We start from the raw sequence: 18080 nt of genomic DNA, 5'->3' as shown, positions 1-18080 counted from the left end.
TCATCAGGGTCCGAGAAAGTCGCTACTCCATTGTTTTAATCCACTGCAGGATTTGTGAGAAGCCGATAAAATGTTTAAAAAAAAAAATCACTGCCGGTGGACAATCGCACCCTGTGATGAGTCGACGCGAGTATCCCAGCCCGCGGCGCCGCTGTAAATCTACCTAGCGACTTCAACTTTAACAATTTTGTCAGAATAAAACAACCTCAGCCAATTTTGGGAACTTTGCAATCTCCCAAAGTGTCACAGTACCTCCACGAGTGTACACGCTAGGCTACATGCTAAGCTACAGCCGTCCACTGCGTTGAAAACAGCACGCGGTAACCTGCTAGCACCCTTGCTAGTTTGCGCTGTTTGCACCTCCGGGTGAAGCTGGTGGAGTTTGAGGAGAAAGAAAGGTCAGGGTACCAAATGGAGCTAGAAATCCCCTGATAGATAAAAACGTCAGTATTTCTCAGCGGGTTCAAATTAAAAAAAAATGAACCGTGCAAACCGTGGCTCTCCTAATGGCTCCGCCAGGCATCGCATTATCTGACCATCAAAGTGCCAGGCTGCATCCCAGGCGGGACGGGGGTTTGCGTGCATGGGTGTAATTACACAGCGGCATGGCGGTAATTGCGGACAGTTACCGGCACAAGCGCCAATTTTAAATTCCGAGCACTTCTTCTTGCCGTGTCGGAAATTCTCCCGCTCCGAGGAGAGCCCGCGTCGACAAGAACGATGATAGGTCTCTGGAGTCGAAGCCGGCTGTTATTATCGAATTTGTCCGACGTCCCCATCTGACTCTCATCTGCATCCCAAACCGGCCCGACCGTGCGCAGGGGCAGCTCAGATGTGGTCGCTTCCCGATTGCGGCCCGTGTTCCCTTCGGGATCCGCTCGACTTTTACGGCGCCCGGTGGCCGAGAGGCCCGGCAGGTACGCGAGGAGCCCGGGCTACCCGAAAACCCCACCAGATCGAGAAGCAGGGATGCGGTGAAGACGAAGACGAGGAGTTCCCAGGAGAGTCCTGCAGACAAAGACTACCTTGTACTCCCGTCCGCTTTGTCGCGCTAAATGGGAGTCTTGTGTTTGAGGGGGTTAAAGGAGTGCAGCTTGCGGCGCGTACGCCCAAGTTGCGCGATGAAAGCCCGTCGCTATCGCTAACGTGTCGTAATAAATGGATTACGCGCTCCATCTTGGAAATCTTGGTTTTTGTACGGGGGGGGATCCCGGCGCCTGGAGTAGCGCTCGAAGGGTTTAGCATGTTTTGCAGTCCTGATGTATGAGTCAAATGTTAAAAATAAGCCACCATAACTAGCTTGGGGCACGCTGGCGTCCCAACTGGAATCCAGAAATGCTCAATGCCCTCGATCCCAAAACACAAGAATGAGACCATCAGTTGGAGCATCTGAAAGATGACGGAGGTTCCCATCGGTCCAAACTGACTTCCTATAGGCCTATGAGGAAATGAGATACAAAGAGATCTTTCTCCAGCCTCAGCATCCCTCTAGTTAGGTCTTCACCATCCTCCCTCGGCACATGTCCAAACTTTTTTCCCACCTGTTTCTCCACCTCTTCTCCACCCTCACCCCTGCTCTGGACCGTCAAACCTTGGTTCTTTATCTGTCTTGCTATGGCTAACCTTCAGTCCTCTCTTCTCTAGGTCATACCTTCAGCCCTCTAGATGTTCCTCCAGCTGCTCCCTGCCATCACTATAAATCACAGTGTCATCTGCAAACATCATGGTCCATGGTGGTTCCTGTTTAACCTCAGCTTTCACCCTGTCCATCGCCACTGCTAACAAGAAGTAGCATGTAGTCCCATCTCCACCGAGAACTTCTCTGGTCACACATACAGCACACCTCACCTCACACTGTCTCACAATCAGCATACATGTCTTGCACCTGGCAAACATACTTCCCTGTCTCTCCAGACTTCATAGTTCCCAGAGACTCTTGTCTGACTGTCAGCCATCAGATGTTTGACAGTCATCTGCCGTCTGTCAGCCTGTCCATCAGCGTGGCTAACAATGATGCTAAGCTAACAAACAGAAAGAGGCTTTGTTGAACGCAAGGATGTCTACAAGGTACTTCCTTGATCTTCGGATCTCCTCGACGTTTAGCACCGAACCTCGGCCTCAGGGTGGTGCCTTGAGCGCGACGGACAAACCAACAAAACAAAACCAATTTTTTTTTTTTTTTTTTTGCAGTTAGCTACAAAACCACTTTATTGAAAAAGCAGATTATGTCATCTACAGTTAAATGATACATCCCGATCTTTAATATTTTAAATAACTTTAGACTTTTTGTTTCACGTTTAGATAAATAGATCTAGTTTTTTTGTTGTTGTTGTTGTTGTTCGCTTTTGTTTTTTTTTAAATTACGGAACAATCTAAGGGCGATCAAAACACGGTACAAAAAGTGTGTGACAGGTGTTGACATGTGTTTATCACAACTACCAGCGGGAGAGGTTCTCTCTCTTTTGACAGAAAAATAAAATAAAAAACTAGTCTCTTTATGTACAGGGTATCTAGGTGTGTGTGCTATGCAGTAGAAACTGAAGTAGTATTTGATTTTTATTTTTTTATTTTTTTTTTTTGTGTGTTTGCTTTATTTCTTTTTTTTTTTTTAATTTTTAAAATTTTTTTTTTTAAAAAGACGTGAATTAAAGATTTCTTTAAACAGAAAAGGCGACGCGCTCCGTTAAAGAATAATATAAATCACCCGGGTCTTACATTCAAATGAATCTCTAGTTGTTTTTTTTGTTTTTTGTTTTTTTTTTAATTTTGAGAAAATACTTCCTGCCTGCGGTTTTGGATTCAGTAGTATTCACGAGGACCTGGTTGCTGCGACCGTCGGCGAGGGGCGACGGGGGGGAAACTGAAGGACGTCAATCCACAGGTGCAGCTGTGAATGAACATGTGGTGATTTAAGTGAATATACTAGAAAAAAAATGTGCAAAAAAAATAAAAATAATAAAAAATAATAAACATGGAATAAATTGCTGGAAAAACTGTTTAATGACTTCACTCATCAGTGAACACATGATCCCCCCTCGCCTTGTAAATATTTACTGGATGAAAAAAAAAAATATATAGGTTGTTTGATTTAATTTAATTGTAGGGTTTGAGGTTGAAGCTGCACCTGTGGATGGAGACTCCAGGAATTAGACACGGCCCGCGAGCGAAGGGCTGGTAAGGAGGGGTTGGTCGTATTGCTGGACTCTGTGCTGGCCTGCAGACCCCATGGCTGCATGCGTCATGGTCCAGCCATGACACACACACACACACACACACACACACAAACACACACACACACACGTTTGAAAAGGAGGGCGAATTATGATTGACTGGATTCTGTTGTTTCAAGTGTATTTCCTTGGTGTTACACATCTGCACATGCAAGATTAAAAACACACACACACACACACACACACACATAGCCAGCACAGGAAATGGTGGTGGTGGTGGTGGTGGGGGGGGGTCCTTAAAACCATAATTTCTGCTCTGGATTTCTACGGAAGTTGTCCTCCTGAGGTCAGCAGAGGGGGGGGGGGGGGCACGTTGATATACCTGGAGGAGTGTGCACGAGTGTGCACGAGCAGGGGGCTTTGTGTGTGTGTGTGTGCAGACATTAAAACTACCAGTGTCTGGAAAACATAACAAAATGTACCAGGGAACTAAAGTCCTGGAGCAGAATGTGTTTTGCAAGTACTTTTGTTTTTGTATCTGCTCTTTGAGTACCAGAAGGGTCAGTGGCCGGCGAGGTGTGTGTGTGTGTGTGTGTGTTTTGGACAGTAAGAAAAAAAAAAAAAAAAAAAAACACCGGTGAAATACTTGCAGTATTCATGGTTATATTTAAATAAATGTGCACGTAAACACCTCACGGGGTTGGAAATGTTTCTCCGATGTGTGTTTTTGAGGCCGTGACAAGAGTTTGTGTTGAAGCGCCGAAGTCAAATAAGTGTGTGAGTTAATGACACCGCAACGGGGAAAAAAAGGCCCGAATCCTGGGATTTGATCTGGGACGGTCCGTACCGGCCGTCTGGTACTCAAAAAGGCGCTCGATATTTAAAAAAAAAAAAAAGATAATAAAATAAACAGCCACTCCGACGTGAAGATCCTCACCAGCCGCGGCGAGAACTCCGACCCGAAACAATAAAAATAAATCTACACCTAGCATTATGTGGAAAACTCTGCAATATATATATATATATATGTGTTTATATATATATATTCATTTATAAAAGACAATCTATGTGCATCTAAATTTCTTCTTTCATAATATAATCATTAATTAAGACACTGCTTGTGAATCTCTGGAGGTCTGGTCTAGGACTTCTAAGTGGAATGTCAGTCGTGGGCCCTCCGGGTCCGTAATGTCGGAGCGCAGCAGAGCACCGGCGCCGTGAGGGTTTCCTTCCGCTTCGGACCTTCATCCTCCTCACGGCGCCGCTTTGTGATGCCGGTTGTCTTTTGCATAGCCGTTAGCATAGAGCGCCCGCTCTGAAGGCACGGCACGGCGCCCCACGCCTGCGACCGGGGCCGGGGTACCGAACCCGCCCCTTTCCCCCCCCGCCGCCGCCGCCGCCGCCGCCGGCGCCGCCGGGTCGCTCCTCTGATGAATGTGCAGGGGTCCGGGGTGGGATTCTGGGGGGGTCCGAGCCCGGGGCGGGGCGTGCTCCGGCCCTCCGCCGGTGACCCGGGTTCACCTGTGGATGGGGGCGCCTCCGGCCCGCCGGCTCCCCCCTCACAGCTCGGTGACGTGGAGGGGGTAGCTCTGGGGCGGGTGGGGCGGCGCCTGGGACTGGAGCCGGTGGATGTGGCAGCCGTGGCAGAGGAGCTGGCCCTCCAGGGGGTAACAGCGGTGGCCCTCCTCGTCGTTCAGCTGGAGGCCGCAGTCCTGGGAGACACACATGGAGGGTGACTGACCTTTGACCCGCACATGGATTTTATACACTTCTGATTATTATATATGTATATATTTATGATAAATGGGAATATAAATAATGTCGGATTTAATTATGACGCATGGAGGTTGATTGACCTTTGACCCACAAATGCATTATCACATCTTACACACTTTAAATTTTTTGAATTATAAAAAAATACACAAACCCACATATATAGATATAAAATTAAATAATAAAAATGTTATATATATGTATATATATATATATATATATAGATATATGGAATTAAAAGTAAATTTAAAGTTAGAGGCCCCACATCATGGCAAACACATGGAGGGTGACTGACCTTTGACCCACAAATGCATTATCACATCTTACACACTTTAAATTATTTGAATTATAAAAAAATACACAAACCCACATATCAAGATATAAAATTAAATAATAAAAATGTTATTTATATATGTACATATATATATATATATATATATATATGGAATTTAATCATTACAAATAGAGGCCCCACATCATGGCAAACACATGGAGGGTGACTGACCTTTGACCCACACATGGATTTTGAACACTTCTGATTATTATATATGTATATATTTATGATAAATGGGAATATAAATAATGTCGGATTTAATTATGACGCATGGAGGTTGATTGACCTTTGACCCACAAATGCATTATCACATCTTACACACTTTAATTATTTAAATTATAAAAAAAATACACAAACCCACATATATAGATATAAAATTAAATAATAAAAATGTTATATATATAATATATATATATATATATATATATATATATGGAATTTAAAGTTAATTTAAAGTTAGAGGCCCCACATCATGGCAAACACATGGAGGGTGACTGACCTTTGACCCGCACATGGATTTTATACACTTCCGATTATTTTATATATATATATATATATATTTATTTATATGTTTATGATAAATGTGAATATAAATAGTCAGATTTAATTATTACGCATGGAGATGGATTGACCTTTGACCCACAAATGCATTATCACATCTTACACATTTTAGATTATTTTAATTATAAAAAGAAATACACACACACACACACACATATATATAGATATAGAATAAAATAATAAAAATCATGCATATATATATATATATATATATATATATATATATATATATATATATATGTATAGTGAATATAACAAACACATGGAGGGTGACTGACCTTTGACCCACAAATAGAGCTTCACATCTTATACACTTATTATTTTATTTATATAAATAAATGTAAATATAAATAGTCTTTTTTAATTAATATAAATGTGAATATAAATAGTCTATTTTAATCACTACACATGGGGGTTGACTGACCTTTGACCCAAATACATTATCCCATTTTACACACTTAATTACTTTAAATTTACTTTTTTGGATTTTGGATTTTTCCAATAGTGGACTTTGCTCAGATAATTCATGTTTTATCATTTGATTTATCATTTTAAATCTTTGCTCTAGCCTGTGCCAGATCGTATTCAGAACTCCATTCAGAAAATGCAGGTTTTAAGAGGCGATCGCGTGCTGTCTCGAGAATGACGGTCACAGGGACGACTTTACAATTTAGACATCCCGGCATCTCGACGCCATCGCTTCGGTGCCCCTTTAATATGTTTACTGTTATTATGTTATTATTTATCGTTATATGTTATGGGTTCGTGATTCAATCCTGATTTTGTAAACGATTTGCCGATTCGCTAAACATTTTTGAACTGGCAGAGAACAGCCTTCAGGGGGAAAATAAATAAAAATAATAATCAGCTGATTACCCTCAAACAACCTTAGGTCAGTGACACTGTGTTCGATACTTTGAGTACATTTTTAAGCTTTTATGGTTTAAAAGCATTAAATAGAACATTTGAAGGGACAGCGAGAGAAACGTCTGAACTTCATGGAAGTCAAAGTCAGGATTTGGCGAGTTGTGTTGAATATGTGAAGGATTTACGGCATTCAGATGATTCAGTGCCGGACTTTACCCCCCCCCCGTGCGTGTGTGTGTGTGTGTGTGTGTGTGTGTGTCCATAACCCCCCCCAACGCCACCCGGTCCGGGTCCAGAGCCCAAAGCTGGAATGTGCCCTGTCAATGAGTGACAGCCTTGATCTGTGACCTGCTATCCGTGTGTGTGTGTGTGTGTGTGTGTGTGTGTGTGTGTGTGTGTGTGTGTGTGTCATCAGCGACACACAAGAGATGATTCATTGACCCCAGTTAAACTCATCCCCTCTTCCTGCCCTTTTTTCATCATGCCTTTCATTGTTTGGTCACTCTGTAGTTTATTTTTAATTTTTTCCTTTTTTTTAAAAAAAAACACCATATACAAATCTGTAACTACAAATTTTATTGCATCCTTAATTACTTGCAAATTCTAAGAGATTTCTCTATTTATTTATTTAGGTCAATTTGATATAGTTTCCAATTTAGGATAATTAAATCTTTTAATGATCCCTTTGCAATTTAAATCAATTATTCAATCATTTTTATTTTATTCTGTCTTTATTATTTATTTCCCAGCCAAATATTTTAGGTCATTTATTCTGCAGCAGCTTCACCATGACAATTTTTTTTTTTTTTTTTTTTTTTTTGCTCCCCCCATGAAAAGAAAAATCGGTCCACGCGCCTGCGGTCGGACATCCCGGCGGTTCTGCTGCGAGGACGCCTGCACACAACGGGACTGGACGGCATCGGTGTCCCGGTGCCAAGAGACACAATCGGGGGGGGGGGAGGCCAGAAACAGAGGCGTCTCTTTCCAGAACCCGTGGCCCAGTTTCCCCAGACTTTTTCTCCCGAACCTAATTACACCCCCCAACAACTCCAAACCAGGAGCCGTGTGTTATTATTCATATTCAGGCTATTATTTCTGGAAAGACCCGTTTCTGCGGCAACGTTTCAGATGGATTTTCATGCCGTGCCTGATATTCGGGTCATTTCTTGGGGATTCGTTTTTTTTTTTTTTTTTTTTTTTTTTTAATGGTACAATTTTCAGTCGTTTCTTGCTGAATTTGTTGTTTTCTTAAAAAGAAAAAATCATAATTTACCCAGTTGCATCTTGACGACGTTTTCGGTTTTTCACTCAAATATAATTACTCACCGTTAGCAACATTCCGTTAGCAGAGCCATTAGCATGTTTTTGGATGGAAGGAGTTTGTAAGAGGCAATGATTTGTGTAGTGATGTAGAGGATAAATGTATTTATGTTTTTATAAATATATATATATATATATATATGCAAACACACATATAAATATAAATAAACATACATATACATAAATGTATATATTCTTCTTCATGGCTTGGCAGCCTTCATCTAATATGTTATTACATTACATTATATTATATATAAATATGATATTTTATATCATATTATATATATTATATCATACATATGATATTTATTTCAATATAATATTTTGTATCATATATACATATATATTTATGTTTAATGTCACTGAGGTGCTGTCAGGGGAGGCAAGAGAGGCCGTGCCTCACGATCCTAGCTTGGAAAGAAAACAAATTTGTCAAATAAAAAAAAAAAAATTAAATGGTTACATTTCAGTGATTTGCACTATAAATATATTTTTCCTACCACGTCACCAGTTTTAGAATTATTTTACTAAAAAAAACAACAAAAAAAAAAAAATGCTGGATTTTCACATTTACTGTTCAAATACTGAGAAAAGACGTGCGGTGAGACCGCCGATTGTCGAGCCTCAATGTAGATTGCAAATGACGGCTGACTGCCGGCACGCTCTGCATTCAGACCGGACTGCTGTCTCTATTAAAATGTTTAAGCACTTTTGCTAGATGAACTACATTTCCAATTTGTTAACAACCGGGAGTGTGTTACTAGTATTTTGTGCTGAGCGATCAGAAACCAGCTGCAAAAAGCCACTAAGTGAGGCACGCAGTTCTCCTGCCTCACGGTAGGGGGTGCTCATGATTCCAGGGATGATTCCACGTCAATGTTTAATGTATCAATAACCTCCAGGGTATGACATTTAATGTTGACTGAATAGCTGGTTCTACTTGAAATATTTAGTGTTCTTTAAGAAAGAACCTGTGTGTGTGTGTGTGTGTGTGTGTGTGAGAGTCCACCCTCACCTCACAGTGGTAACACTCCACATGGTAGTCCTTGTCCATGGAGACGACCCGGATGGTTTCCTCGGAGCCCTGCGGAGAAACAGACGTGATGAAACACCTTAAAGTTGCACAAAGCAGCTGGTGTTTTTATTTTTGCTTTTCCATCTCGTCCTGAGGTCCGAGCCAATCCCAGCGGACGTTGGTGCAGGGGGCGGGGTTTGCCCGCTCACCCGTCAATCACAGGGCAGGGAAATGCAAACCATTCAATATTTGGACCTCACCTGGGCCGGCAGGATGGGCTGGTTGCAGGAAGCGCACTTCGGTGCGAAAACCCTGTTTTCAAAGAGAGACGGGAGAAAATAAAAATCCCGAAAAGTGTTTCCGGGACGCTCGGACGCTCTCCTTACGTGTGGTAGTCTTTCACGCAGTAGATGTTGTTCTCCACGTCCACCGTGAACGGCACGCCGTCCAGACCCTCTTTGCACACCACGCAGCGGAAGCAGCCCGGGTGGTAGGACTTGCCCAGCGCCTGCAGGATCTGAACACACACACACACACACACACACACACACATACACACACACAGATATCAGCGAGACTTGCGGGTGAAGCATTGGAATTCAAGCACCGAGCAGCTCCCGGCCACATGAGGAGGCTTTTATTGTGTAAAAGCTCTGGTTTTGGACGCGGCGCAATATTCCAGCGGGCGCGCCGGGGCTGGAAATGTTATGAACCTGAGGAGAATCGCGTCTGGTTTCCACGGCAACGCCACACTGTCAAATAAAACCGATAGACGTCTCCCGTCTCACGTCTTAACCGGTTTGTTTGTTCCCTTTCCACCCGCTGGTGAAGGTCTTACCATCTCCATGATGAGGTGGCCGCACACGAAGCACTTCTCGGCCGTCTGCTGGAAACCGGAGTACTGCGGGCGAGACGAGACGCGACATTCGTTATCGAGAAAGTCGTGCGATGCTTTCAAAGATAATAATAATAATAAATAAAATAGGGGAGGGCGATAGTGGGGCACCGTGGCGACCATGCTCCTGCACCCGGGAGGATGCTAAAAGCTAAACATCGCTAACAGCGTCCAAACAGGAAGTCTGTCGCTTTAAATGTCCACGCCGTGTGGCCTGGAGACTTTACAGACATGCAAAAATTAAAAAAAAAAAAAAAAATCAACAAAAAAACTACAAACATGGCTGCCTAAAGTGGAGGGGCAAAAAAAAAAGGTCGGCCATATTTAAGCCATGCGGCCCAGACATGCTAGTAGATTTTTTTTCTCCATCGTTTTCAATTTTGAAGTTGACTAACTGGCGATTAAAGCGTTGAATATTAACAGACGATCAGCTTTTAAATATTATAAATAATCCATATATTACCGTGAGTGTGACATTGATGTGAAATACAACCCATCTCCATGGGAGTGTTCCCCCTCGTCAGCTGTCATTAAGTATAAATCAATTTAAACCCAACGTTACAAAGGCCACCATCTGTAGCTCCCCGCCCCCCCAAAACCCCCGGGGTCGCGTTGGGGGGGTCGACGGGTGCCAGGTGGACGTAGGAAGCTACTGATTATCAATTCACCCCCACTCCAGATCTACCATCTGCCACAGTTTCCTCCCGTCCCTGAACGCACCGCCCACCCCCGGGAAGGGGTTTCAGGGTCACGCATTGATTGAAAACATGAAAAAAAAGAATAATTTCCCGGTCAGCATGCGCCCGTCAATCAGCTGGCATCTACGCGTACGTCATCGCAGTTTTCCCGACGGCAAGCGAAGGCACCACGGGAGCGGCGGCAGCTAACCTGAAGCAGATGGAGCGGGAGGCCCGCCCGCCTCCCCCGCGTCTTAATTATAAGCGCCCGGGAGCATCTCGCGGGGTAATTGACCTCCTCGGGGGACATTTGGGGAAATTAGCGTGAATTGGAGGGGCGGCCTGAGACTTTAATTGCAGCGCCGACGTCTGTTTCCGTCTGTCGTTGCGCAACAGAGAGAAACGGCGACTCACTCACCAGAAAGTCCTCCTCGCAGTAGACCTTCCCGTTGACGTTGTAGAAGGCTTTCCCCCTCAGCCTCCGTCCTGCGGAGGAAGGACAGCACGTCAATGTGGACGCCGTTCACCTCGCGACCATCTCCGACCCCGAGTGTGACCCCGAGGTCAGGATAAGCGTGGTAGCTAAGCTAAAGAAAAAGTCCAACCGCCATTAAGTCATGCGGGTTTATCGACAAGCGCGGTGTTATCGTGATTACATTTCAAATATGGACGCGTCACATTGATTCTGACGGCGGGAGTCCGACGAACATCTTCTTCTGAGGGTCCCGAAGCCCAGCAGATGTTCTCCTCGCTTTAATTACTCCGACGCGGATCTCAACGGGATCCCATTCACAGACACACCGGCAATCAATCAATATCCGCCTCCATCCTTCCTCACAGCAGCCGCCTGGAGCTGCGGTCATTGATCGCGACGTTGGTCGTATGTACGGAGGACGGGAGGGGGTGAGGGTTTAACAGCTGCTTATCTTTCTTAGATGAAAAATAATTCTAGGAATAAATAATAATAATAATAATAATAACAGGTTGACGGAGGCTGCAGCTCTCTGCGCTGCTTTCATTCACCCAGATTCAAATCTGCGTCCAATCTTGAAAAAAAAAAGGAATAAAAATGCATCTGCACCCCCATCCACCCACACACACACACACACACACACACACACACACCCTGCATGCATCCCTCCCATTCAAATCCATGCAACAGCGGCGGTGACATCACCCCGGCGCGGTGGACGCCACGCACGGATCTCGTAAATCCGTCCGGGTCGCGTTGAATTGTTTTTCCCGGGCCAACTTTGATTTTATGGTCGTCCCCAAAGACACGGCCACCCTCCCTCTCCTCCCTCCACAAAACACCACCATCCTAGAAATTTATGCAATCGCTATATTTCACACACGAACGCGGTGTCACGGCGCCGGGAGACGGGCCATCCGTTAACACCCACACAAATGGCCGCAGCAGCCCAGGAATGCCGTCAACACAATAGGTGAGACGTTTAAAAGACGCGGGAGGACCGGGAGGGGGGGCGGAATTAGCATTTTTAGGTAGCGACCGGGGTTGTGTGTGTGTGCGCGTGTGTGTGTGTGTGTGTGTGAGGGACATCGTCTTCTAAACAACAAGGGAGACGTTGCAAGGGGCTGGTTTGCAGGGAACGCTGAGGTTAGCGGAGCAGCAGCAGCGACGACGAGTGCATATGTGTGTGTGTGTGTGTGTGTGTGTGTGTGTGGCTTGTCTGTGGCCTCTGCTCCGGGCCCCGGGGTCTGGAAGGTGAACACAAAGGGCCCCAGCGCTGATGACTGTGTGCTGAGCGGCTGTGGGGAGCGGGCCGACTGAGCAAACGGGGACATTCTTTCTGCCTGAGGTCACTTGCTGGTCCCATTCAACCCCCTCGCCGCCGCCGCCGCCGCCGCCGCCGCCACTTCCCTCCTCATCCAGCGGGAGGAGGAGGAAGGGGTGGGGGGGGCAATGCCTGCCACCCCGTCTCTCTGTCACCCCCCCCCCCCCCCAACCTCCACCCCCACCCCTTCTGGCCTTTTGTCGCCGGGGAAAGAGGGGTAGGGGGGGCCTCGGCTCCGCTCGGACCCAAAGAGCCATCCACATTTTCATTGGAGAAAAAAAAAATTAAAAAATTAAATAACCAAAAATAGCAAATAAAAAAAAATAAAAAAATGCCAAAGATTATTAGGTTCAATTGTTTCGTTTTTTGCATCTATTAAAAAAAAAAAAAAAAAGAAAAATGGTGGTTTTATTTGTTATTAGCAGGAGCCAATCACGGTTGGCGGTGGAGGTGGGAGGGGGCGGGGTTTAACCTGCGCAGGTCAGCTGTCAATCACGGGGTCCACCAATACGATACGGAGACGTCAATGAACTGTTGGGAAGTAGGAGAACATGGAGGGAACCCACACCGGGAGAACCCAGAGGAACATTTCAGTAGAACCCAAAACCTTCTGACTGTTCAGCACTGCTTTTGGACTACAAGAGGAAGATGGAGAACCTGGAGAACCCAGGCAGGAGAACATGGACACCCAACAATGGGAGAACCCTGAAGAACACTGCGTTAGAACCTGAAACCTTCTGACTGTTCTGCTCCAATTCTCAGCACTGCTTTTGGACTAGAAGAAGAACATGGAGAACCCATGGTAGGAGAACCCAAAGGAACACAGCAGAACACGGAACACTGCTCTTAACAAGGACGGTGTTGCCATGGCGATAAGCGCCTGTCCAGTTTCGATGGGCGGCAGAGCCGATCACCTCTGGATGTTTCGTTATGATGAAATAACGGCGTTTGAACGCGCCGATCAATACCAGAAATCAAATAATCGATCGATCTCGGGATTCCCGGCACAGCCAATCACAACGTCCCATACTCATACACAAATGCATCAGCTTGATGAGAATGTTCCGTCACTCTGATTGGCTGTTGAGGTACATCTTCTCCCGCTCTGATTGGTTGGTTCACTCCGGGAAAAATAAAGAAAAGTAAACAGTTCAAGCGGACGTTTTGTTTTTTTTTGTGGAGATTTAAAAATGGCAACAGAGGGAGGGAAGACCACCGACTTTTCTTGTCGAAGGAAAAAAGAAGTGAAGATGTGAGATGTGTTGCGAATAGCATCCTCTGTCCTGCCTCCATCTTTGTTTGATGCAGCGTTTTGGTGGAAAACGGCGCCAAAGACGACGCAAAAAATCGGAAAAGCAGATCCCCGAATGCATCAATAAGCCCAGTTTTCGGTGACGACAACGAGCAAATGGCATGCCTTTTGCAAAAGGTTTTAGCCGCTATCAAACAGTCCAACGTGCTGCAAACAGAAAAAAACTGAAACGCTGTAGGTGATGTGCCAAGCTAGTAGTTTGGGGTGTGATTTTGTGATGAGCTAAAACACCAGCTCGTGCAGAGACACTTCCTGTTCCAACGCAGTCACGAACACGGTATAACGGCGAGCGCAAACATCAATGGTGACCAATGGACCAGTGATGAGGTGCAGTTAAGTGACCGTGAACTGCAAGGAGGGTCAATTCCAAGAGGTTCCAGACTAGGAGACATGGTAGTCAAGGTACTCTGGAGTGCTCTGGGGTCAGTGTGATAATGAACCTGGGTACTACGGCTAGCATAACATCAACAATGGCTTCCAATGGACTGATAAGATAATGCCTGGAGTGACCCAGAACTACAGGAGGGACAACATTAAGAAGTTGTAGACTTGTATTCTGGAGTATTCTGGAGTATTCTGGAGTCAGCGCAATAATGAACAAGGGTACTACAGTTGGCATAACATTAACAGTGGCCCCCAATGGCCCAATGATGAGGTGCAGTCAATGCCTGGAGTGACCCTGAACTGCAAGGAGGGTCAATTCCAAGAGGATCCAGACTAGGAGACATGGTAGTCAAGGTACTCTGGAGTGCTCTGGAGTCAGTGTGATAATGAACCTGGGTACTACGGCTAGCATAACATCAACAATGGCTACCAATGGACTGATGATGAGCTGCAGATAATGCCTGGAGTGACCCAGAACTACAGGAGGGACAACATTAAAAAGTTGTAGACTTGTACTCTGGAGTATTCTCGAGTATTCTGGAGTCAGCGCAATAATGAACAAGGGTACTACAGTTGGCATAACATTAAAAGTGGCCCCCAATGGCCCAATGATGTGGGTCAGTTAATGCCTGGAGTGACCCTGAATTACATGGAGGTTCAATTCCAAGAGGATGTAGACTGGGAGTCATGGTAGTTCCAGAGTACTCTGAAGTACTCTGGTGTACTCAGTCAGCGCAATAACAAACATGGGTATTACAGCGAGTGTAAACATCAACAATGGCAACCAATGGACTGACACTGAGTTAGTGCTTGGAGTGACTCTGGACTACAAGGAGGGTCAAGGCCAAGTGGATGTAGACTGATAGTCCAAGTTCTCTGGAGTGCTCTGGAGTCGGCCTGATGACCAAGACGGTACTACGGCTAGCATAACATCAACAAGACTGATGATGTGGTCGAGTTACTGCTTGGAATGACCCAGAACTATTAGGAGGGGCCAACATTAAGAAGATGTAGACTGGGAGTCATGGTAGTCCACACACTCTGGAGTACTCTGGAGTATTCTGGAGTCGGTGCGGTAACAAGGGCGGGTACTCAGGCTAGCATAACACCACCAATGGCGACCAATGGACCAATAACAAGGGGCAGTTAAAGCCAGGAGCAACCCTGAACTACAACAAGGGTCAGTTCCTAGAGGATGTAGACTGGGAGTCATGGTTGTCCAGGTACTCCATAAATACAATCCCGCAAGCCTTGATCATTAGCTAATTTCAGAAGCTGCACCGTGATTCCTCCAATGTCTGAAACCGTCATCAAACTCGAGTCTGGGAAACCAAGAACCCAGGAATACCTTAAAGCGTTCATTTGTCGGGTTTATTTTTAAACCAGTCGGTTTTAACGTACCGGTGTGAGAGCAGGGTCGTGACAGACTGCAGATCCTCGTCACACAACTTTGGAAAAAAAAAAAAAAAAAAGAAAAAACAAATCCAAGACGTACCTGCACAAACACACCGGGCCTCACGGTATTTCAAAATTAAAGCGCTGCCATAAAAGACTGTGTAAACACGGGGACATGAAACCAAAAGCAGCGCCGCCGCCTCTCAGGTGCTACTTGCGGTGGCGAGCGGCATGAGAAAAAAAAAATTCTAGCCGCCAGGGCTTTTAGCGTCTGTTTTGATTTCGGCGAGGCAGGAGTTAGTCATCAGACTCACTGCTGTTTGCCTCACGCGGCCGCCTATTTATTTATTTTTTATATAAACTTCACCCAGAGGCGCTGTATTAGCCGCCTCGCAGCCACGGCGGGCAATCAATTAAACGCCGCGCTTAAGACATTTAATTGATTGCCGTCTGATTTTGAAGCCGCCGTGTCGTTGTAGGTCAGTCAACTACTTGCTTTCAAGCCTCGGCGACAAAGCAGAGGATGTTTTCTTGCACCGTCGAATCTCCTATGGGGCTTTTTTTAACCCCACGCCATCCAAAAAGGGAGTCACCCAGGATTACTTGTGTAATAACATCGTAACTATTCATGCTGCAACATCTGTGAGTGAGAACTCGCGTTATCATATAGTCACCCTTAACAAGCGCAGAATAATGGGGTAATAAATGTAAGCCAATGTCACAAAGCATGATGACGATCAGTGGTTATGTAATAACGCAGTAATAAACAAAGTACTGGTGTAATAATGCAGTAATTACACACATTTAAGGGGTGGAGCTGACAACAAGATGGCCCGGCACTCAAGAACAACAACAACGCTGACTTTTGCACCCCTTTGCAATTTAATACAACTTTCTTAGCAAAAACATGTGAAACTATTCTCCTTCATGTTAAATCAATCTGAATTGCCCATTCAAATCCAAAAGGTTGCATATGCATTTGGATGGATGTAACAAAAAATGTTTGCTAGTTGCTCTGTTAAAAATAATATCCTTTATACATTGTCAGGTTAAGAAACCCTCATTACTCCAATCAATCAATAATCAAACGATCAAAGCGAATAAAGAAAAATATCTTCCAACACTAGTTATGACATTAACTTTGCTCAAAACCTTTTTGTCACAATAGTAGAAAAACAAAATAAGTCCAACAGAACATGCGTGACAGATGTAGAATTTTAACAAATTGCAGATTTGTCTGCATAAATACACAAACCTGTAAACACTAAATGCATTGCTACACATATATGTGGATATAGATCGTTTCCCAAATAGTGCGAAAACGTGTCAAATATTGCCAGCAATCTGTTATGTTAATATATATTCATAATTTGTTGCTAAAAAAAAACATTAAAAAAAGTGTAATTTCTATTTTCTTTTTTGGCGTGAGTTGCTTTGTGAGCAAGTAGCGTTTATGCTAATAAATATCTGTTTTCACACTATATTTAAACAAATTATCAATAAATAATATTAATCTTATGATATATATTGTTTTACATAAAGTATAAAAATAAATAATATCAAAAATAATGTTTTGACGTTCTCTCTCTCTCACACACACACACACACACACACACACACACATAAATCTTAACATACAATTATGTAAAAAAGTATTTGATATTTCATTTATTCACATCTAGGATGTGTTATTTTAGTCTTCCCTTAATTGCTCTGAGCAGTGTATATTTCTTTCTTTTCTTTAATGTTAATAAGGATACAATATTGTGCAGAAATGTAATTTTGGAGACAAATTATGATATTTATAGTTGCGTTGGAGATGTGAATTATTTTCTTCTCTTTGAGGGGGCGTGAGAAAAAATATAGCGGAATTTAGTGGGTTGCATGATCAGTATGAATTATGGGAAATGTAGTTTATTGTCAATGCAAGTGTTTGACATTTCTTTTTTAAAGACAATCAAACCTACTAACATATTCTCAGATATTCTCGCATAAAATGATGTGGCGGTCCACAATTGAATTAAAAAAAAAAAGCAAGTAAAAATAGGCGGGGATTGAAAAATGGCGATATGAGACGTGGAGCGCAACTTTAACCGCTAGCTTTTTTTTTATGCGTTAGCGGCTTCTGCATCCGTGTGGCGTTCAAGGGCAACCCATGCCAGGCCTGCTACGCTCTGGGACTGTCTGAGTGAGGTCCCCCGGGGAAGGCCGGCTGAAGTGGAGGAGGGTAGTTTGCATTCTTGGCCATTTCATGAAAAAAAAAGGGTGCAACCATGGGAGTAAGCCAAGAGGAGGGCTCAATTATGCATGGTTAAACAAAGCCCGAGGCTAGCAGCGAGCGATGTCTCAGCAGACCCCGGCATTAGCTTTCCTGGAGGACCCCCTCTCTGGGGGCGAGGGAGGGGGGAAAAAAAAATAAAAACATAACTCGATTTATCTTGAGATTGTGTTTTGACAAGCTGGGCCACTTTTAGAGCCGAGCTTGTCAGAAACCAAACATTCCCATTCGGTGAGGGATGCTAACGGCTAACCCGCCCGCGGGCAGGGGAGCCGCATGGCGGCTACTTAGCTGGCAGGATTT

The 18080-nt window shown here is 44.4% G+C and overlaps 1 protein-coding gene across 1 annotated transcript in view; it reads right to left on the bottom strand.

Moving 5' to 3' along the window:
* Positions 1–4591: 4591 nt before the first annotated feature.
* wtip (WT1 interacting protein) overlaps positions 4592–18080 on the bottom strand; it is a 28539-nt gene continuing 15050 nt past the window's right edge. Inside the window, exons 3-8 of the mRNA XM_086174935.1 lie at positions 11031–11098; positions 9879–9941; positions 9427–9557; positions 9301–9352; positions 9041–9109; positions 4592–4882 (exon numbers count right to left, since the gene is read on the bottom strand). Of these exons, the coding sequence (XP_086031061.1) occupies positions 4730–4882; positions 9041–9109; positions 9301–9352; positions 9427–9557; positions 9879–9941; positions 11031–11098 (536 nt within the window). The 3' untranslated portion in view covers positions 4592–4729. The remainder of the gene's footprint in view (positions 4883–9040; positions 9110–9300; positions 9353–9426; positions 9558–9878; positions 9942–11030; positions 11099–18080) is intronic.

The sequence above is a fragment of the Fistularia commersonii genome, chromosome 27, assembly GCF_037954325.1.
Source record: "Fistularia commersonii isolate RoL2024-O1a breed Wild chromosome 27, RoL_Fcom_v1.0, whole genome shotgun sequence".
Classification (NCBI taxonomy): domain Eukaryota; kingdom Metazoa; phylum Chordata; class Actinopteri; order Syngnathiformes; family Fistulariidae; genus Fistularia; species Fistularia commersonii.
This window is presented reverse-complemented; position numbering and strand designations above follow the sequence as displayed.